The sequence below is a fragment of the Carcharhinus amblyrhynchos genome, chromosome 15 (genome assembly GCF_965287045.1).
Source record: "Carcharhinus amblyrhynchos chromosome 15, sCarAmb.v2.hapA, whole genome shotgun sequence".
Lineage (NCBI taxonomy): Eukaryota > Metazoa > Chordata > Chondrichthyes > Carcharhiniformes > Carcharhinidae > Carcharhinus > Carcharhinus amblyrhynchos.
Genome location: NC_137338.1, coordinates 22,371,640 through 22,395,823, shown reverse-complemented (window position 1 = coordinate 22,395,823; position 24,184 = coordinate 22,371,640). Strand labels below are relative to the sequence as shown.

At 40.0% G+C, this 24,184-nt stretch overlaps 1 protein-coding gene across 1 annotated transcript; it reads right to left on the bottom strand.

The window, feature by feature from the left end:
* Positions 1-2,330: 2,330 nt before the first annotated feature.
* On the bottom strand, positions 2,331-23,308 carry LOC145353149 (charged multivesicular body protein 2b). Its single transcript, XM_080203586.1, has 6 exons — positions 23,048-23,308; positions 18,106-18,197; positions 13,940-14,134; positions 11,977-12,079; positions 8,592-8,698; positions 2,331-7,055 (listed from the first exon to the last, which is right to left on the bottom strand). The coding sequence occupies exons 1-6, from the start codon at positions 23,079-23,081 to the stop codon at positions 6,945-6,947; spliced, it is 642 nt and encodes a 213-aa protein (XP_080059712.1). The 5' UTR covers positions 23,082-23,308; the 3' UTR covers positions 2,331-6,944.
* Positions 23,309-24,184: the final 876 nt, after the last annotated feature.

Below are 24,184 nucleotides of genomic sequence, written 5' to 3'. Positions count from 1 at the left end.
AGTTTGACAGTAGTATTATTTCCCATTAGCCCAAAAAGGGGAGCATCAGAACCCTAAATATTTTTTCGTCAATTTCAAGTGTTGGTAACTGATACAGGGTACCAATATCCCCCAAGAGTGAAGTCAGTGGAAAGTAAACACTCGTCAGTGAAAATAGAGAGAATCTGCATCCTAAAGATAACACAAGTTGAGGAGATATGTCGATTCAACAAAACAGACATCAACTTCATACGTTCAAGTGTTCACAACTGGGGAAGGAAATACTTATATACCTCCAAAAGGTATTATAAGGAAGCTTAATGGCATTTTTTTTTTTGCAATGCACCTGAGTGCTAAATTCATGTGTTTATGGCTAACAGTATTTATAATAACTTCATGCAAAATCAATCTTGTTTAATTTTCTTCATTAAATAAAATGTCAACTTTTAAATTTTGTCAACTATTTAATAGCACCACAGCAGTGTTTCAACATTAGAAGTGAAAGGAAGGAATGAACAGATGGAATGAGAGGAGATAACAAAACAAAGTATAGAAGAAATGAGAAGTAATCAAGGCATAAGAGCGACAAAATGGAAAAAAGGAAGAGGGAAGAAAGATCAGAGGAAGTGAGAGGAGCAATGAGAGACAGCGACAACTTAGATTTATATATATTGCATTATGTTAAAGGTAATATATGCATTATGGTAAAGGTAAACTTTCATGAGACTTCCAAGGCGCATTGTAAAGCATGACACTAAGCCACATGAAGAGACAGTGGGTCAAATGACCAAAATGTTGGTCAAAGAGAAAGAGAAGGAATGTCAGATTTTTTTAATGTATTTATTCGTGGGACATGGACGTCACTAGTTGGCCAGCATTTATTGCCCATTATTATTTAATTATTATTATTATTTAAAAGGTGAAAAGCTGCAACATGTTACGGTGCAGAGGGACGTGGGGGTCCTTGTGCACGAGTCGCAAAAACCCAGTCTGCAGGTGCAGCAGGTGATCAAGAAGGCGAATGAAATGTTGGCCTTTATAGAGAGGGGAATAGAATATATAAGTAGGGAGGTCTTGCTGCAACAGTACAGGGTACTGGTGAGGCCACAGCTGGAGTACTGTGTGCAGTTTTGGTCGCCGCACTTGCGGAAGGCCTTGGAGGGAGTGCCGAGGAGGTTCACTAGGCTGATACCGGAGATGAGGGGGTTGGCCTATGAAGAGAGACTAAATAAACTGGGTCTTTACTCGTTGGAGTTTAGAAGGTTGAGGGGGGAATCTTATAGAGACGTATAAGATAATGAAGGGGATGGATAGGGTAGAGGTATAGAGATTCTTCCCACTTAGAAAGGACAGCAGGACTAGAGGGCACAGCCTCAAGATGGGGGGGGGGGCAGGTTAGATCAGAGTTGAGGAGGAACTTCTTCACTCAAAGGGTGGTGAATCTCTGGAATTCTCTGCCTGTTGAAGTGGTGGAGGCTACCTTGCTAAATATATTTAAGTCATAGGTAGATGGATTTCTGACAGATGGGGGAATTAAGGGTTATGGGGAGAAAGTGGGAAAGTGGAACTGATCCACTTCAGATCAGCCATGATCTAATTGAATGGCAGGGTAGGCTCGAAGGGTGAGATGGCCTACTCCTGCTCCTATTTCTTATGTTCTTATTCCTAGTTTGCCCTTGTTCAGAGGGCGGTTGAGAGTTAACCACATTGCCAGGGGTCTGGAGTCATACATAGACCAGACCAGGTAAGGACCACAGGTTTCCTTCCCTAAAGGACAGTAGAGATGACAAGGCATGATAGGTAACTGAATGGGAAATCAAACTACATGGCAGGGAGGGAGACAGACATGCAATTATTAAAGCATTTTTCACGACCACTGGACATCTCAAAGCACTTTATAGCCAATTAAGTACTTTTGAAATTGCACATAACAGATTCTCTCATACAGCAATTTGATAATGACCAGATAATCTGGTTTTGTGATGTTCATTGTGGGATAAATATTGGCCAGGAAGCTGGGGATAAAACTCCCTTGATCTTCTTCAATACAGTGGTGAGGCTTTTATTTACATCTACTCGAGCGGCGGCCGGGGGCCCTAGGTTCAAGTCTCAACCAAGAGATCACACCTCTGTAAGGGCAGCATTCCCTCAGTACTACACTGGAATGTCAACCTTTGTTTCTGTACTCAAGCTCTGGAGTTGGGTTTGAACCTAGAACTCAAGGGTGAGAGTGCTACCAACTGAGCCACAACTGACAAATGAGAAAACAAGTGAGGATGATTAGCACAAACAAATGAGAATAGTGGAATAAGACTACAGTGCAAGTTGGATGCAAAACATGATTGTGCAAGTTTTAAGATGTCTCGCATACACACTTTATTTTTGCAATATAAATAAATTGCAAAATATATATTCTAAATATATATATGCACTATATTTGAAATTTGTACCTCTGTCCTTATACAAGTTTTCCAGTTCTCGATCTTTTGAACAGTTTTAACAATTAATAAGTTACGAAATCAAGAGAAAACATTCCAAACAATATAGCACAATGAACTGATTCATCGCTGACAATTCATTTGGTTGGATCACTGGGCAACACGGTCTGTAGTCAATTGATAGAAACTTAATACCATCACTGTTCTAATATATAAAAAAGTCATTATTTAAAGACAAGCTGGTCATTTGATAAACTAATGTTAACTTTTACATACAAACGGTGAAACCACAGAATTATAAATTAACTTTTAATTACCCTCAACTGCCGGAAAAATATTATAAGCTTATCAGGTACCAATACCAAAAGTCATACCTTCTTCAATTACTTGGCAAAACAAAATGCAAAATCAGTAACACACCAGTGACAATCTGAACATCTCTGAAGTGCAATGTTTGTTGCTTTATCTGAGGGTATTTACTTTTTCCAATTTCTTTTATGTGTCTCATATAATTTCCTGCAATCTTTTGAACTTTAGTTTGAACTGATGCAAAATGCTCATCAGTGCAGAATATTTCCATGCCCCTCTATGTGTTAGAAGTATCATCTTCATTTGTTCTGGTAGAAAGTTAGTTGGTAACTTAAATGTGCTCACATGAGAAAACTACCAATTCTGTTGTGTCCTTGTATGTAGTCTGTCCTCAATATTGAGGTGGTATAAAAAAAACACCATCACATATCCACACATTAGTAGGCATTTGGCACAAAGTCTCCAGTAGGCACTTGGCAATAAGTCACAATTTGTACCTACTATACAAGTAATAGAGCCATGTACCTTAATACAATGCAGATGTTTTAATACTAAAAAGAATACCGAATAGTGCAAATGTCATGGTCAGAGAAAAATTCTAAGTGAAAGTCTACGTCAGTTTAATCATATCATACCATTACCTATACTGGAAATAACTATAAATTAATCAAGTTTCAAATTGCTCCATAAATAATTCCGAAAGAGGAAATAAACCTAAAAAACTGGGAACAAATTTTGTGTTTCACAAACATTTCATTGTTCCAATAATTTCTACAAAGTTATCTGTTCTGTCAAACAATTGTTAGAACTTTTGAGAAACTACGATTAGAATATTTGAGGCAAGGACTTGCTAGAACATTTTTTCCCCAAGAGAAATAGGCATGATTAGTAATGTGCGCAAAATCTTTATTAATATGCATTTTTACAAACATAGTTAGTAGATGGACGTTTGAACATAGGATTCAAAAATACCAACAATATTGTGACATTGTCTTCTGTATTTAGGTTCCCAATTTAATTATTTTCCATTGCCATGGGAGAAAGGAAAATGCAAGATTGCTTTGATAAAAAGGCACACACAATATTGTCTGAATATGGTAAAATAAAGTCCACCTGTATGGCTGGATGAACAAGGATGTGCCAAATGGTCTTCCTTGTCCATAATTATCTTGTGATTTTATGAACGCACAATGCTAATCTGGTTTTCTCCAGATTCAGTACAAAATGTGAAACTTCAGAAATTTAATTCTCAAATTTAAAATGTGTTTCCTCACGGCCAATGTTTTTGAAATTTTGTAAAACAAGCAACTGAAGGCTTAAGTTACTTTCATACTGTGAAAAGAAAGGCGTGCAGAGTAGGCAGGATGATTCTTCCCTATTTGAATAGCATTGGCTTAAAATACCTGATGCTACATATATAATTTCTAAAAGGTAAAGTATGTTATAATTAAGAACCTATTTAAGAGAAATATAAATTTAAACCAGCTCCCCCCATTTCACCAAAGAACTGAAATAGTGTATTTTCTCCAATACTACCATTTTTGATATTGCTTTCAGCATCAAAGCAGTCTGCAAGTTATTTGGTTTATAATTTAACTCTGTTTTACTACGATCATCAAAAAAATCATCAAATGCAATAGAGTGTCCATGTGGAGTACAGCAGAGTTCCTCTGGGAAGCCGCTGTGAAGCTGTTTCTGTGAACTTCCCATAGTTATAGATGGGCTGCATAAACAAGATGAACAAAGGACAAGAGAATGGGAACTTTGATAAATTACAAGGAGAATAGCCATAGCAGCCAAGGTCTACAGGTGTGGGTGTTTGGATGGTGAAGCCATGTGGGCTTGCTTCATTAGTAATTGAATATTATAAGTAGACAAGTGTTTTGAGGCAGCAACTGGTTGACTATATTCACTGAACATAAATTAAGTAATCAGAACTATGAGCTGTAATTGGATATCAATGACTTCAGAACTAATGTACACTTACAATTAGCATATGCAAATTACTTGTAAGATAAGCACAGATATAATTACTGCTGCAATGTCTCACTCAAAGTCTGTATATCACCTCGTGGAAGCAAACTCCGCTGTTACAGCTTGAATAAAGGCTGATTTAAAACTCCAAATGTTCTGTCTGGTTTCTGAAGTACAAGCTAGGTGGATAGCAATGAAGTTCCCTAGCAATATAAATACATTTAATTGTTGCAGGCTCTCTCTATATATTTAAGTGCTGGAAATATTCAATAGGTCTGGCAGCCTCTGTGGAGAGGAAAACAGAATTAACGTTTTTGAGCTGAATCAAGAAGAATCATATTTCAAATTTTCAGCATCCAGTGTATTTTGCTTTTATGCTATTGTAAGGGAATTGTTTAAATAAATTTAAATACATTGCCGGTCTTTTGTACGAGGCCTGCACTGCATTTGTCCAGCACTCTGTCAATTTTTTTGACAGCTGGGAACTTTGCAACCATAGAGGGGTGGTGAGTGGGCGGACCAGTTTCACAGTGCTCGGGAGCCATTGCATAGGGTCCCACTTTCCTTGTGAACCGGGAGACCTCCTCCTTAGCCCCCCCAATTGGCAACAATGCTACTCCTCTACACCAACGCAGGTCGCCAGCACCAGAACATCAGGACTCTCCCGGTAAGTCCTGTCCCCTTCCCCTTGCACACCACCCCACTTGCAGAGCTCCCTTCCTATATACACTCTCCCATCATTGTGCAGACCCCTCCCCCATCATAGCCACATTCCCACTCAGGCTCCACCTCCCCCCCCCAGGCCACACCCTGTTGACATTGTCCCAGCACACATATGGTGCCCTATCAGGCACTGTCAGGCTGCTAGGTGGGTATGCCTAGCCATGCCCCCGACTACCCGACTTCAACGGCCTCCAATGTCCCCGGCGTGGCCACAGCGCATGGTCTCTGCTATGGTCACTGCAGAGCAGTAGAAGTCCTCGCCAATGCAATGGCTCACTGGTGAGAGGGAAAGCAGCCATGCCAGACTGGATAATCACATTTAAATGCTGGCAATTCTATGCTAATAAGCTTCACTCCCTTTCTGGGTGTGAAGCCATTCTCACCAGCAAAACAGGGCCAGGAAGAAAGCATGTGAATGGGATTTTTGGCCTTGCACATTAACTTCCCAGATTGGCACGCCGATTGAGCCTGTAAAATCGCACCCATTGTTTTTTTCGCTACGTCCCCCTACTCAACTACAGTACAGGGATTTTATGAACTATTAGTTTGAATTTGTCTTATAATGTGTTCCAGGTAATTATTTCAGCTGCTCTGTCTGCTATTTGTAAAATGTAATGTTCAACGAATAAAGCTGCCAGCTGTACCTTGCTATAGGCTACTTGCACATAATTTTAAATGGTAGGAGAGGGCAGGCACCAGTGTGCACTCTGATTAAAGCAAATTACCCGAAGTTTATAAAGTGGTGAGAACATGAAATGTACTACTGAACATATCTGTAAGATAGATTTGCTCCAGGCTGCAATTATAATGTTTCCAGCATGAAATCCAAGCCATCAGTGAGTTAGACACTAAAGGTAGTCTCATATCACCAGGCTTCACTACACAAGAATCAGATCAGAATCCAACAACCAAGTTACAGTGCTGTTTTTGTGCTGTGCTGATGCAACTATTTAATATCAACCCAAAAATAGTATTAACAGCCGCCTGAGTAAATTAGGCCTCAATGAAACCTGAAACTGAGAATAAACTGTCACTCAAATGTTTCACAGTTTATTGCAAAACATTGAAAATATTAAACTGCTACCTACAGCTTTCCCTGTTAAGATGTAAATAATATTGATGACACCAGAATATTAAAAAATGTAATTGGCAACAAACATTTTCTTCTTTGTCATTTTAGTGGGAAACCATAACAAGTGGAGCCAAACAAATTTCGCGTGCATACCATGCTTTGATATACATCTGGCAATCTTACAAACAATATGTATGGTTAGTAATTTTTATTTCCACTCCAAAAATCCTTGAGAAATTAGTTTTAAAGCAGCAATATGTAACCAAAGTAGGCAGAGTCTGGCTTTGGAAATTAACTTTTTTGTTAAAGTTACATAGAATATCCATGATGTTCCCATTATTTTATCCAATGTTGCCCTTAAAGTGGGTCCAAGTTAGTTAAGGTAAAAGGTTATTATTCACATGTGAACAGAGAGAGATTTCCTCCTCCCCCAATGACAGGCAGATCAACTAGTCCACTCCCAAGGCGCGCAGCTGTCGTTCAATTTCTTCATCTGAGATATGGGATTTAGATGTGGATGCTGTAGGTAGACCTTTGGCTGCCGATGGGGCATTAGCCATCTGTGGAGATAACAACATGTTCCATTCACATAAAAACGTTGGTGCTCTGGCATTTCAAACCATCCAAAAATAGAGTAATAAAAAGTGAAAATTCTGTAAATTTACTGGTACCCCATCAGAATCTGATGATAGATGAGGAAACAATTTGGGTCCTACAATTCTCCAAAAACATTACCCTGTCCTTCTTGTATTTCAGAAGCTGATGAGTCCTGTAAGTTAGTTGCATTCTTCATTTCAAATGTCCAACATATGTAATTTTTTTTTTAATCTCAAGTATTAGTTTTAACTTTTGCAGACAAGACTTGGTCTTCATCACTAACACACAGTGGTTACAATGTTTTAACATAAACTACAAGATTTGTGTAAGTTAACTTTGGCTGTATCGAGTAGAATGTAATGGTTGTGGCAGCAGGGCCCATCCCCCAGCTGGAACACTGGCGGTAACCCTGCCGTAGCTATTTTCAAGAGATTAAGCTCTATACCAGGAGCGATAGCCACTGCCAGTACCACAGTGCAACTGGGCACAGAATAGGTGGTGCAGCCCTAGGCAGAAAATAAGCAGGGTGGGTTTGCTGGGACAGGGCAGGGGGGTTCTGACAAAAAAAGGATGAGAGGAACAGATTTGAAAGTCAGGAGGTGGTTTTACTCCAGAGCCCTCTGCTACCATTGGCGGGTGCTTCCACATACATTCCTTTTATCAATTATTTTAAATCTATGCCCAAATTTGGAATCCCTATCAATTAAAAAAAGGAACACTTCATGAAACTGAAACCAGTTTTAGTAATCCAATTTTCATCTTTTCCAAGGATTACAAACTGCAATGATTTTAAAGTGTATTGGGGTTTCAAGTAAAAAGTAATTAGTAGGAACTATATTTAGAATGAGCCCTGGTATTTCTAATGACAAATTAGGTTTAGGTTCAAAAACATTTTATTTCCCTTCTTTGATTCATTCCTTACGAAAGGAGAGAAATTTTTTTGCAATTTCTTGTTTGTTTATCAATGTATTTTTAGTGTTTACTTTTCGTCATTTACATGAAATCTAAAGTTTTCAGCTTTCAGGTGTTTTTCATCAGAAAAATCAAGATAAACCTCCTAACTGAAGGTTTGAAGGCATTGTGCAGAGAGAAAGTAATTTACTTTTAAAATCAGACTGACGGACCAAAACGATTGTGTTGCCACTATTTTAGAAATCCAAATAAATGTAAGAAATCTGTTTATTTCTTTGCCTATTTCCCGTTAATTATAAAATTTTATTGTATTAAGATAAATACTGATTGTAAATTTTCTCTCTGACGGTATCATAACTGGATTTATCAGTTAGATCTAGAGATTGGAATCTAATTGTTGAAACCTCAACTTGCTTTGCACTAGAATCTGTGAAGGAAAAGAATTACAATGGAAAATCAAACAGCAGGATTATCTTCTCTTCTAGGATTTAGTTTAAACAAATAAGACAATCAACACTTGAGTTCGATGACAATATCTGTACACCACAAATGGATATGAAATCTGTAAAAGCAAAATGGATAAATACCTTTCCAGAAATCTCAATTCCTATTTCATCTAACACCTGGTTCACAATATCTTGGCTTTCTTCTTCATCTCCAGACTCGTCAAAAATGTCATCTAATGTATCGTTCACTGGAAGAAATCATATTTATTTATTTTGGACTGTTGTCAAAAATAAAGGCATCACATTTCAAATTGCAAACAAGAAACAAGATAACAGTGGTCCATTCAAAGGATTATGATTGATCTTCTAGTCTAACTCTACACTGGTGCCCTGCCCCCTACAGGTATTTAATTGATTATCCTTCGAAATACAACTTTTTCTTCCGTGGTATTTCACAACATGACATCTCAGCATTGATGAGGGTGAGGAGGCAAAGAAACTAATTGTTAATGGATCATTTTATCCTAAGAAGAATCAGTAGGTGTTGACTTATAGAATAAGTATTGCTGGACAAGTTAATAACATTGTTCAATAGAACACTGATGAGCTTTCAAAAACAGTATCATTTAAATGTGATTCTCTATCCCTAAGTCCGGAAGGTTTTTTGAAGTAGCAGGCAAAACATTTGCAGAAGAAAGTAGATGGAATAATCTCTGCACAGAATAAAACAGCACCTTTTCTGTCCCCATCCTCCCCCACATCTGTACAGGTGGCATACTGTTTATGGCCATGTCTCTAAAGAGACGCAAACTACTCAAAAGTCTTCAACATACTGTTCAAGCAATGCAAAACCAAACTGTTTTTGTTAAAACCTTGAATTAGGTGATGTGAATCAGTTCCAATGGAAGGTTGTTGATCTGAAGCATTAACACTTCCGTTCCATAGATGCTGCCTTGACCTGCTGGGTATTTCCAGCGTTTTCTGTTTTTATTATGGTATTTTTGCACTATCTCCCACGTTCAGCCAAGTACTCCAGCACAAATTTTCTTCTTAGTCTCAGGTACACCAGAATACTCCCTCCCTCTCCCTAATGAGGCCCACACTGACTATTCCCAGTTTGGTCACAGCCTTTTCAATACTTGTGCAAAGCAGCCAGCTCCCCACCGAGCCCAGCTGAGTGCAATAGCTAGTTTCCTGGCCAGTCTGATACCAGATCTCCTGGTAATTCCCCAGCCATCTGATCCCTGCCTGGTCTGACTTAATCAATCATGTGTCATCAACTCTCTTCCCAACACAACCTTGTTCTGAACGCAAGAGCCAGCTTCTACCCAACTCTGCTCGGAATGCAGCATGCTTCATCAATCGCACTCGACCCTGAAAGTTGGTGAAGGGTAAACACTGAATAATTATTTAAATTTTGTTAATGTTTTTGGCATTGATTATTTTTTTAAAAGCTGTGGTCAGATTTATAATCTTAGTGAATCTGAGTTTACTAAATTCACTTGAGATTAAATTTTGATATGATGCACTTAATGATCTATTCATACACTTAAAAAGTTCAACTAATACTGGTCAAGTATCCTTTATTCGTAAATCTGTAAACCGAACATCCAAAAACCACACTATTTTTGAACCTCATTGACCTTTAATACAGAAGTCTAATTGTTTATCTGCACTGTTTATCTCACAATCTTTGCAGTGAACATGTCAAAAAGAAAATTACAGGTACTCTGTATTTATTATTTAATGACACATCTTACTTTTCTCACTATTTTGTTTACTTTAAACTATCACTAACTTAGGCCATTGCAACATTAGTTTATATGCAGTGTCCAGAAACCAAAACTATCTGAAATCCAAAATGCAACTGGCCGCAAAGGTTTTGGATAAAGAATACTCAACTGATTGGGTAGCCCACAATTATTCACCATATCCCACAGATGAGGTTGAACTATAATAGCAATCATTGCACCATGATTCACTGGAACAATTTCACCTCTCAGTTCAACTATCATTCAGTAGCACCATGTCCTCCAAACCCTTCTTCCAACCAAGCCTAATTTCCAGGTTGACCTTTCAATCCATTAGGATCATAACAAAAGTCTAACTGCCCAATTCCCCCTTGCCCTCACCTACCACTTTGTCCAATCCATTTCTTTGCCCACTCCACTTCCTCGCATGGGAGGCAAAAAGTTGGTGTATGCTTTAGCATCCCATTCCCAGAGAGAAACTTGATCATTTTTGCAAAGATTTGAGACAGTGATCTCCAACTTTGCTTTGTGGATAGGCAAGGGTTAGATCAGGAAGAAATGCCACAGCAAATCACCTTACATCACGCGTCATGAAACCTCATTGGCATTACAAAATCTGTTGAAAGCAAAGCCGTTTGCAACTTTCAAAATGTAGTTTTGTCTGAAACTGTCTTGTCTATTATTTGGACTATGGCATCACCAGGATTTCAAATCAGACTAAACACAGTAGTGTCTCAGATCCAGGTGATCAAAAAACAAGAGTTGTTCAAAATCTAGACATGTGTAGAATGTGCCATACATCAATTTTAATTGAATAAAGTGAAAAAAGCTTATCTGGACAACTCAGTTCAGTGTTGTATTGGTGTGGTTTGACTAATTATACCCTTCAGCAATGCTTGTGCACTGATCTGTTTCAGCTTTCTGAGCAATCCCTGGCCCCACCTGACCTGGCTTGACCCAAGCTGTCCGAAATCTGACAAGATCTGAAATCCGGCCTGTCCTTGATCTTGAGGTTGTCAGTTCTGAGATACTAAATTTGCGTATGTATGAAACCTTTATTTCAATATTTTAAGTAAAAGCAGGAACCGAATCACAATGGAGGGAGGCAGTAAGGAACCCACCCAATTAGGGATAAAGAAGTTGGTGGCATGGTGCCCCAGTGATTAGCACTGCTGCCTCACAGCGCCAAGGACCTGGGTTCAATTCCTGGCTTGGGTCACTGATCATGTGGAGTTTGCACGTTCTTCCTGTGTCTGTGTGGGTTTCCTCCGGGTGCTCCGGTTTCCTCCCAGTCCAAGAAGTGCAGGGTAGAATTGACCATGCTAAATTACCCCTTAGTACAAAGGGAATAGCTAGGGTAAATTCAGGGGGTTATGGGGAGAAGGGCCTGGGTGGGATTGTGGTTGGTGCAGGCTCAATAGGCCGAATGGGCTCCTTCTGCACTGTAGGATTCTACGATTCTATTATATTGAGATTCAGCATCTAAATTGTGCTTCACTTGTCCTCCGAGAATATGAAAAAGATGTAGAAAGTTTTATAGTAACTCCATCAGAAGCAGTTTTTTGGGGGGGAAAAAGGACATCAGGGAATACACATTTCCCAAAGAATGTACAATGTTTTGCTTCAGTTTAAAACCCTTTTTCCTCACCAAGCTTTACTCTGAATGACATAGAAAATCTTGAAGCCCGTTATTGAAAATCCTTTGCATAAACAGGTTCAGCAAAGCAGTAAAAAAAATTCTAGGCATATTTTATATTCGATAATGGTATACTCACTCATTTCTTCTGTCATTTCCATTTTCATGTTTTCCTTCTGGAAATTCTGCATAGTTTGCAACGTCTTTTGTGGGTCCATTTTCTTGTTCACAGTTTGCATTGTCTAAAATACAAAGCATGTTCTTTCACTCTCACATATAAATTATTTCAATTGTATGTCATTTAATTAAAAACTTTGGGAGAAGGATTAGTAATTTTAAATAATAATTCAATCCTTCTGCGTTTTTGATTAGAGGCTATTTATAGCAAACAAAAATCTCCATTTTCCAAAATATTGTTCAGGCAACCAAAATGTCGCTTAAACAATGCACATCACTCAGGTATGGTGTCATTCCTATACTAAATAGGACAATAAATACAGAGCACGGGCATCCACTTGATATACAAAAAAGAAAGTAAGGTGGAAGGTATCTGTTTGTTGTTTTGCAAGAAGCTTCTTCATTTAAATGTGATTTAAATGGTTGTATTTGCTCAAGGCATTTCAATTTGCCTCAGGGAAAACCTGCAAATCCAAAGATATATTATAACCCTTTTTCATCTTTGTTTAGGGGCTTACTCAGAACCTTCTTTTGTGCCAACAAACTAAATTTTCAAACTACATAGCAAAAGGAAGTCAAGAGATTAATCTGAAGCATAATAACATTTGTCTATTGGGATGGAAGCTGTCTTTCTAAATAATATTGCGCTTGCATGATAAAACTCTAGAGGGAAATGCTAGGAATAAAGGAGCTCAAATTTGTACCTCTGGTTAATAAAATAATCAATCACTTCTTGATATTTCCTAAGGGTAACCTCAATTCTACATAATACCACATTTACCGAAAGAGTCCCTGTCCCCAGGAGACATCAAGTCATTTGCTCTGTAATTTGACAATTTCGAGTTAATATATACTACAGAAATAATATTCCATAGAAATTACATTCTCAAAATTTGATTCACACTTAATTCATATAAATTATCTGAACTCATTAAAAAATGGTAATCTGAAAGTGAGATCACAGATTGCGTTTATTCTGTCACTGACTTAATTTGCTGCAATATCAACTTCATTTAATAGATTTCTCTCTCACAGACTGACAGACGGACACACACACACACACAAAAGCAAACTGCATGTTTCCAGAGTATCTTCTAACATCTGGTAATATATTGAACATGCTGAAGAGGCATTGCTAACATGGAGTTATTTCCTTCAGGCAACTGAAATTTAAGTGAATTTATCTTTCGTTCGTGCATGAAGGATTTCTATGAGAAGAAAATTCAACTGCTAACTTGAAATAATTTTATTGCTACTCCACAGCAAATCTTATTTCTACCTAGGAAGGATTTGGGCTGAGGCAACACAATTGTAACAGCCAGGAATTTTGTGAACTTATAATGAAGGTAAAGAACCACAAATACATTCTTGCCTTATTTTGCATTTCTTCCCTTTAAAATCAGTGAAAAATGTTGCTGATTGTGTGCACCTTCCCCAGTTTCTTTAAAATCGGCATAATTTATTCAACTAGATGGACTGCAATTAAATTCCTATAGATCTTGAAGTCATTTGCAAAAACTTTTAAATTTGCTTTAAAATCTGCTTCTTCTCCAAACTTGCAGAGGTTGTGCCAGAAAGATACAATCATGCCTTCACATCCACCTAGCCTGGGCATTTTCAGGGAGACTAAAAGTACACTGCAAGATTGAGGGGCCTGTGCAATGGCACCCCTAGAGCTCAGCGGTCGGCTTTCCCTCCCCCTTGCTGGTGAGAATCACATCCTGTCATTCTTTTTGTACTAACTGGCGTAAGATTGCATTTTCAAACTCACCCAAAAAAACGAGTCTGAAACTCTAACATTTTCTCACTCGTTCAGCACTGAGAATTTACTTTGTAAAATTTCACCCAAAGTCTTCCCAAGTTATTTGTTGACAAATTAATTGTTCTTTTATTATGCATCAAAAACATTTTTTATATGTATGTACCTTTGTTGTGGTAGCCATGGCACCGGCCATCTTCATCTGAGAGTTCATTAATTTAGCCTGAGTAGACATAGAAGTAACCTTCGAACTCACAGCATACGTACGGGTCTTCTGTTTCCGCAACTGCACAAGTTGTTTTGCAAGAACCTTGCAAGCATCTTTGTTGCCAGCCTTGGCCATTTTCTTAATTTCCATTTCCTGGTTAAGCACAAATAAAATCAGGTACAAGGAGAAAACACCCTTCCAAGGGAACTAGTAGAAGTAATACACTCAGATTTCCAAAAACACAGGATAAGTTACCACACAAAACGTTAAATAAAGTATGGGCCCATGGTATTGGGGTAGCATATTAGCATGGCGAGAGGATTGGCTAACTAATAGCAGACAGAGAGTAGGGATAAGAGGGGCATTTTCAGGATAACAGCCTATAATTAGTGGAGTGTTATAAGGATCAATGCTGGGGCCACAATTGTTTACTATGGTTTGGACAAGGAAAGCGAATGTATCATTGCCAAGTTTACAAATGACACAAAAATAGGTGGGAAGGCAGGTGGTGAAGTTGGCACAGAGAGTCTACAGTGAGATATAGACAGGTTAAGTGAGAATACAAAATACAGGGAGGTGTGAAGTTATGCACTTTGGTGGGAAGAATAAACGGACAAACACTACAGGACCAAATTTCTTCTCTCAGAAGGTAATGAATCACAAAGGGCTGTAGAGGCTGGGGTCATTAAGTATGTTCAAGGCTGAGATAGACAGGTTTTTAATCAGTGAGGGACCAAGGGTTATGTGGATGAGGTGGAAAAGTGGAGTTAAGGATTATCATATCAGATCAATCATGATCTCATTGAATGGCGGAGCAGACTCAATGACCAAATGGACTACTTCTGTTCCTATGTCTTACGATCTAATGCAGGAAATCTAAAATAAAAAACTGAAAATGCTAGAAATACACAGCAGTATATCAACGCTTGTAAGAAGCTAAAGATAGATTAATGGTTAGGATATAGACTCTTCACTTGCTCAAAAAAAATAGAAATATCAACAAAATATATAACTAGTATAAAACCAAAAATGTCAGATAAACCCTAGGGTCATTTGGATTTGAAGCATGAGCTCTGTTTCTCTCCACAGATGCCACCAGACCTGCTGAGTTCATCCAGTATTTTGTATTTTTATTTACGATTCCTAGCATCCACAGTATTTTGCTTTTATTTGAGTGTACAACTAACTAGTATTTAATTCTGATCAGTCCTTTAAGGCGGTCATCATCACCTCTCTTGATCTCTCAGTGATATCACACTTACGCTGAATCAAAGCTTCAAGCTGCAGTCTAGAAATTTCAGCACAAGGTCAAGGCCTATACTCTAATGCATTGTTATATCTGCTAAATCTCAGAAAAGATGTTAAAACAAGGCTTACTGGCCTCTCTCAGCTGCATGTGAACAATCCCATGGCACCACTTTATGTGATCATTATCACATTGCTGTTTGTGGAAACTTGCTGTAAGCAAATTGGATGCTGCATTTCCTGCTACACTTTAAGAGTACTTCACTGGTTCCAAAGTGCTTTGAAGGATCCTAAGGTCATTGCAGATGTTATAACTCCATGCCTTTATTTAATGGTAAATGCTAAGCCAAGAGAGGTAGTACAAATTAACATTTAAAAAGAAAGCACTGGAGATCTTTCAGTATCAGGTAGGACGGGTTTCTAAATCAAGTTTCAAACAATGCTGGCATTTCTAAAATTTTAGTAAAAGCATGCAGTGAAGGAACTGGATTGAATAGCTTTGCTGCATACCTTTGGCATGACTTCCAAATCTTTGAATATCTTTGCCTGCTGCAGTAAAGTGAACTGGAATTTTGGTACTACATCCAGTACCTATAGACTGGCAACTAAAACTGATTCATAAAATACAATTTAATTATTATTTGTGAGTTGATTTAAGGTGACCTCGCTGAACTGCGGAATAGGCTCGTCTGTTTCCACAATTGGTATGCACAGGAAAAGATTTGCATTTATAGAACAGCCTTGTCACATCTCAGAAATATTTCAATTATTAAAATTCAAACCATGCAGTTAAATAGGCAAACATGCCAGGCATTTTACACACAAGATCCCACAATTACAACAACGTGCAATCACCTTTTATATTCTTTTGGTATAACTGATTGAAAGAGAAAATTTGTCCAGAACGCTGGAGGGACTCCCGGCTATTCTTCAAATTGTTGTCACATATATCATGCACAATCAGAACACCAATGAGACTTCAACTTAATGTCTCATTTAAAGGATATGACAATGGAGTTGCACTGAATTATGTACTCACATTTTGGAATGGAATAGGTTAGTGCACGAAGTTAGGTGCCTCAGTCAGAACACGGTGCTGGTGCACAACTGACAGCAACTTTTATTTACGTGTCAGGCTCTTGGGGTCTGCTCCGCTTTGCCAGCTTTTCATCCTTCTCTTCCCACATACCTATCCCTCACCCATTTAGCTATTCACACACTGTTTCATAAGCTCTTTTTTCAAATATTACTTGTAATTTCTACTGCCTCATCCTTACATCACTTACGCCAGTTAACCATGGCCACCTTGTTTTGTGTATACGTTTTTCCCTCTCCTTCCGTGGTTCCATTATTTTTGAAATACTACTAGTTTTTTTTTAGTTCATTTTTGGGAAATGAGCGTCGCTGGCTGGCCAGCATTTATTACCTGGCCCTAGTTGCTCTTGAGAAGATGGTGCTGAGCTGCCTTCTTGAATCACTGCAGTCCACGTGCTGTGGGTAGACCCACAATGCCATTAGGGAGGGAATTCCAAGATTTTAACCCAGTGACTGCAAAGGAATGGTGATCTATTTCCAAGTCAGGACAGTGAGTGGCTTGGGGGGAACTTGCAGATGATATTCCCATGTATCTGCTGCCCTCATCCTTCTAGATGGAAGTGGTCACGGGTTTGGAAGGTGCTGTCTAAGGAGCTTTGGTGAATTGCTGCAGTGCATCTTGTAGATAATACACTCTGCTCCTCCTGAGCGTCGGTGGTGGAGGGACTGAATGTTTGTAGATGTGGTGCCAATCAAACGGGCTGCTTTGTCCTGATGGTGTCAAGTTTCTTGAGTGTATTGGAGCTGCACCCATTCAGGCAAGTGGAGAGCATTCCATCACACTCCTGACTTGAGTCTTGTAGATGGTGGATAATCTTTGGGAAGTCAGGAGGCAAGTTACTCTCCGCAGTATTCCTAGCCTCTGACCTGCTCTTGTAACCACTGTACTTGTGTGGCAAGTCCAGTTTAGTTCCTGGTCAATGGTAACCCCAAGGATGTTGACAGTGGGGGATTCAGTGGTGGTGACACTATTGAAAGTCAAGAGATGGTGGTTAGAGTGTCTCTTATTGGTAATGGTCATCGCATGGCATTTGTGTGGTGCGAATGTTACTTGCCGCTTGTCAGCCCAAGCCTGGATATTGTCCAGATCTTGCTGCATTTGAACATGGACAGCTTCAGTATCTGAGGAGTCACAAATGGCGCCAAACATTATGCAATCATCAGGAACATCCCCACTTCTGACTTTATGATGGAGGGAGGGTGATTGATGAAGCAGCTGAAGATGGTTGGGTCTAGGACACTGCCCTGAGGAACTCCTGCAGAGGGGCCCTGGAGCTGAGATAACTGCCCTCCACAACCGTCTTCCTATGTACCAGCTATGACCCCAACCAGCAGAGAGTTTGCCCCCGATACCCACTGATTCCAGTTTCGCTAGGGCTGGTTAACGCCACACACAGTCAAATGCTGCCTTGATGTCAAAGGCTGTGACTCTCGCCTCTGCTCTGGGGCCCAGTTCTTTTGTCCATGTTTGAACCAAGGCTGTAATGAGGTCAGGAGCTGAGTGACCTTGGCGAAACCCAAACTGGGCATCACTGAGCAGCTGGTATTGTCTTTCAAATCTGAAGAAGGATCATTATCTGAAATGTTATTGCCACCGATGCTTCCTCACCTACACAGTGCTTCCAGCAGTTTCTACTTTTATTTCAGATTTCCAGAATCTATGATATTTTACAATCCTAGGTTTTTGCTAACTTGTGCTAGTCACACAGTGCTAAGTGACATGAAGTAGCCAAGACATTGATGGAAATTCCAGGTCGAATCAAAGTGATTTCTGACTTACTTACCAGCTGTTTTTCTTGTTTCTCTAAGCCCGCTCTATCTCTGGCTATTGATCGTTGAGTTCCCCTCAACTCTCGATTCTGTTCCTTTATTATATCTGCAGGAAAATTGAGAGTGCTTGAAATAACATACCAGAAATATCAATGTTACACTGTACAAAAAAATAACAAGCCAGTGTTAAGTCATTTACTATTATTATTAGATATCATTCCTCGTGATCTTACAAGCCACAGTTCATAATTAAATAGATATTTGAAATATACATAAATATAACCCAATAATGAAAAATGTCCTTTTTATGTTACAAAATCCATTCTTAACTATGGATTTCCCTCTCTATTAATAACCACCAAACTTGCAATAGGGAGGGGAAGAGGGAAGATAACAGTAGCTCCTCAAGATAGAATTGATTCCAGGAAGATACACATGGTGATGGATATTAGATTTTAGTCCATGTTGTTAACTCACTCATATTGAAACCAGGCAGATGACTAGCACTCCATGAAATTAGAGATGAACTATCTACTCTGACTCATTAAGACATCCAAGATTCTTCAGACTTAGCTCCAAATTATTCGACAAGACAATGTCCTAAAAGATAGAATCTGTAAACAGACAACTAATGGGACACTTACAAGCGTGCTGTGCTAGCGGGTGTACAATACTAACTGATTAAATTCCAGCATTATCTCAACAAAAGTATGGGATCCTTAACAAGTGTCTACGTGCACCACATCATTGTAAATTTAGATTGAGTAGGATGCAGCCCCTATGTGGACAGTGCATCTGCCCAACATCTGTTAGCTGTGGCCTCGTGGTAGCACTCTTGCCTCAGTGTCAGAAAATTGTGGGACCTATCTGCGCGCAAATATTTAGGTGGTTCCTTGATTACTTTGAGATGTATGCTATATGGTCGGAAGTATTACCATGCAATCAAGATCTTCACGAGAGCATTCGATGAATTATTGAATGGAAACGACATGTAGGAGTATGGGGAAAGGCACTGAGTCATGAAGCTTGCTCAGAGAGCCAGTGCCAACATGATAGGCCAAATGGCCTCCTTCTGCACCACAACAGTTCTGTGAATAAGTTCAGAAACTGTTGCATTTTTCAGGAGCTTAGTTTGGGGATAGGTTTCAAATGCTTGTGTGAGCAATAAAAATCTACTTATTTTTGCTTATTAAAAAATGGAACCAATATTAGATTGTAAACATGGTAGACACACAAACGTACAACCATTCATATTTAGTAGGTGAAAACTATTTCCTTACATTTCTTCTTGCACCATGAATGACACTGATCTACTGAGATAACTCATCATAAACCACCAGCATAAAGAATTCCTGAGACTGTCACTCATTTATAAACATATATAATCTTTTATTCATAACAGAAATCCCAAATCTTGATTTTTCAACCAGTGAAGAAACCCAAATAAACACTTTAGCAACCAATGAACAGATTATAGACAGGAGACTTGAGCTAACTGATAAATCACATCCCCATTGCACTCATAACCAATTCATTCTCTGTAAAATTCCATGGCATCACGATTGTCTGCAACAGAATCTGTCTTTAGAATGATTTGCCTTCATTCTGTTCACTCGTAATTAAAATTTAAACTGCTCTGATGTCACACCCACAAAGAATTTTGACTCTCATCATTAAAATTCATGATGTGATTTGAAAGAATCACATCTCAATTTGAATACTGAAATCTAACAATGACCATTTAGACCAGTCTCAATCACATCACATGGCTGACAGCATCAGTGTGCCAGAGACTCGCCCCACAATGAGTCATCTCGTCAAATCAATTTTTTTGCACCCTTGTGGAACAATGCTATAAAGTACTCCTTTGGACTTAAGATCAAAAGCTACTGTTTTAGAGAAAACGGGACAGTATTTTAAACCCACGTTACTCCATAGCCAAAAATATTTTCCCATAGCTTTATAAATTAAATTATACAGAATGGAAACATTTAAAAATACGTTTTCGGTCAATTTTCTTCACCAACTGCTGTTGTTAATGGCACCAATCTAAAAGTTCCTGGATTCTGGAACTGAAAAAGTTATGATAAAATCACAAGTTAAGAAAAATAGACAGGGCACAATCAGAAGGCACAAGCAAAAGTTTGATTAAAAAGATGGGCTTTGAGAACGCTATTGAAAGAGAAATGTGGTGGTGTTAGGGAGTGGGACTGAGACAGCAGAGTTCTGCCATTAACAGTAAGAATGTTCATACTAAAAGGTTAAATCAAAATAATCAAGCAGGATGGCAAGACCATGGCTAAATTTAAGGCGAGATGCTTGAATTGAAATCTGGGACACAGGCAACATAGGGTGACAGTGAACAGATCTCGTTACAGGGCAGGGTATCTGTTAGTTGTGTTCTGGACTAGATTTTGTATATAGAGATTAGGACGTCAGAAAGGTGGGCATTGGAACAAAACAAAAATGACCAACACATGGATTACAGCAGCAAAAGGATTGAGATAGTCATGTGAAAGTGGGACAATGACATAAAAACTTTTAAATCCAACATATTCCTTCAGGTCTATAAAACCCAGCAATACATATCCGCATCTCAACATCTTTAAATTTAACTGATGGAGGAAATGGAAACTGCTACCAGCAGTAACTAGATCCTACACACCAAGATAGTCTCACAAATATATAAATCAGATAAAGTGCCAAATACTCAAAAGGTCTGACAGTATCTGTGGAGAGCATAACAGAGGTAAGGTTTTGAATCCAAGATGATTTCTTCACAACTATTTATGTCTGTTGATTAACACATTTCTAATAATTTGTCAAACAAATAGATTCAAGAGAATTTACATTCCCACCAACAATCTGACCAAACTACTAGTAGCTTCCCAACACTTCTACTTTCTCAGAAGACTAAGGAAATTTGGCATGTCCACTGCGACTCTCACCAACATTTACAGATGCATCAAAGAAAGCATCATTTTTGGTTTGTATGGCTCCTGCTCTGTCCAAGATTGCAAGAAACTAAAAGGATCACGAGAGAAGTTCAATCCATCACTCAAACCAGCTTCCCACCCATTTACACTGTCTACTTTCCGCGGCCTCAGAAAAGCAGCCAAAATAGTTAAAGACCCCACACCCCCTGGACTTACCCTCTTCCGCCTTCTTTCATCAGGAGAAGGATACAAAAGTTTGAGGATGCACATCAACCAACAGAAGATCAGCTTCTTGCCTGCTACCATCAGACTTTTGATTGGGCTTACCTTGTATTAAGTTGATCTTTCTCTACACCCTAGCTATGACTGTAACACTACATTCTGCGCTCTCTCCTTTCCTTCCCTATGAACAGTATGCTCAATCTGTATAGCGCACTAGAAACAATACTTTTCACCGTATACAAATACATGTGACAATAATAAATCAAATCAAACAATAAGAATGAAAGGAGAGGTAGATGGTGTGCCTTCTCAGCCTGGCCCAGGCAGCATGGTGGCACAGTGGTTAGCACTGCAGCCTCACAGCAGGGTCCTGGGTTCGATTCCCGGCTTGGGTCCCTGTCTGTGTGGAGTTTGCACGTTCTCCCTGTGTCTGCATGGGTTTTCTCCGGGTCCACAGTCCAAGGACGTGCTGGTTAGAGAACATAGAACATTACAGCGCAGAACAGGCCCTTCGGCCCACGATGTTGCGCCGACCACTTACAAAACAATGACCCACTAACCTAAACCAATCCCTTTTCGTCCATAAACCTATCCACGGATCTCTTAAACGCCCCCAAACTAGGCGCATTTACAACTGCAACAGGCAGGGCATTCCAATCCCTCACCACCCTCTGGGTAAAGAACCTACCCCTGACATCCGTCCTATAACTACCCCCCCTTAATTTAAAGCCATGCCCCCTCGTGCTAGATTTCTCCATCAGAGGAAAAAGGCTATCACTATCCACCCTATCTAAACCTCTAATCATCTTATATGTTTCAATAAGATCCCCTCTTAGCCGCCTTCTTTCCAGCGAAAACAACCCCAAATCCCTCAGCCTCTCCTCATAGGACCTCCCCTCCATACCAGGCAACATCCTGGTAAACCTCCTCTGCACCCTCTCCAAAGCCTCCACATCCTTCCTGTAATGTGGGGACCAGAACTGCACACAGTACTCCAAGTGCGGCCGCACCAGAGTTGTGTACAGTTGCAACATAACGCTGCGACTCCTAAATTCAATCCCCCTACAAATAAACGCCAAGACACCGTATGCCTTCTTAACAACCTTATCTACTTGATTCCCAACTTTCAGGGATCTATGTACACATACACCTAGATCCCTCTGCTCATCCACACTATTCAAAGTCCTCCCGTTAGTCCTATACTCAACACATCTGTTATTCCTACCAAAGTGAATTACCTCACACTTCTCCGCATTAAACTCCATCCGCCACCTCTTGGCCCAGCTCTGCAACCTGTCTAAGTCTTCCTGCAAACTATGACACCCTTCCTCACTATCTACCACACCTCCGACTTTGGTGTCATCAGCAAATTTACTAATCCACCCAACTATACCCTCATCCAGATCATTAATAAAAATTACAAACAGCAGTGGCCCCAAAACAGATCCCTGAGGCACACCACTCGTAACCGAACTCCATGATGAATATTTACCATCAACCACCACCCTCTGTCTCCTATCCGCTAGCCAATTCCTGATCCAATTCCCTAGATCTCCCCCAATCCCATACATCTGCATTTTCTGCAGAAGGATTGACCATGCCAAATTCTCCCTCAATGTACCCAAACAGGTGCCGGAGCGTGGCGACCAGGGGATTTTCACAGTAACTTCATTGCAGACTGAAAGTAAGTCTTACTTGTGACACTAATAAATAAACTTTAACTTTAGCTGGCAGCCCAGACTGGGGCTAGTCTGCTGCCCCGGAAAGAAGCTGTTCGGCCCCGGTCTCAGTCACTCACCTTCCGCCGTCTTCTTCTTCCCGAAGAGCGACATTTTCCTCTCCTTCAGCCGCTGTCACCTTGGAAACGGCGAGCCTGACACCACTCAGCCCGAGCAGGAAAGTATTAGCGAAAGGAGGAAATGTTCCTGTTTATTTTGTCTCTATTTATTTATCTCTCTCTCTCACACTCAGTCTCTCTTCCTGCTTCCGCTCCTCGATATTTCTTTTTCCTCTTTCACCTTTCCCTTGTTGATCTCCCGGTTGCTGTTTGCTCCGAGTTGGGAATTCAGCTCACCGCGCCCCCTGGCGGTGGGGAGGACTGAAAGCAGGAGGCTGCTGCTCCGAGTTGGGAATTTCAGGTCACCGCGCCCCCTGGCGGTGGGGAGGACTGAGAGCAGGAGGCTTCTGCTCCGAGTTTGGGAATTCAGTTCACCGCGCCCCCCGGCGGAGGGGAGGACTGAGAACAGGAGGCTTCTGCTCCGAGTTGGGAATGCAGGTCACCGCGCCCTCCGGCGGTGAGGAGGACTGAGAGCAGGGGGTTTCTGCTCTGAGTTGGGAATTCAGGTCACCGCGCCACCTGGCGGTGAGAAGGACTGAAAACAGGAGGGCTTTGCTCGGAGTTTGGGAGCCGGGCTCCGCGCCCCCTGGTGGTGGGGAGGAGTGAAAGCAGAAGGAGGCTATCTCTCTCTTCATACCTACATGGTTAACTTTGCTCTCTGCTGCTGAACTTACTGATTCATCTGCCCACCTCAGAACACTAATGTTTCCTACTTTGACTGATTAAATTGCCCATTCCCTGGCAGGACTTACTATTGGTAAAGAAGGTGAAGACGTTAATGCACATCTACAGGTCTGCAGTTGCATATCTGACTTACCACCAACAGATAGTCTGCCAACTTTCCATGATTTGCCCTGCCAGAAATTTAAGATAATCTCTTGGCCACCTTTGCACCCAGAGAGAAATTGTGGGGACATTATATTTTCTAATACTTACCTTTATTAGTTCTAAAATATTGGAGGTTGATAAATATTTGGTGCAAAGATTCATCCAGACTTGAAATGGTATGCAGCTAGTTTTAGGGTGGAATTTCCCCACCCCGCATGCCACAGGTATCATAGCTGGTGAGACACAGACCATGGAAAGGGCCATTGACCT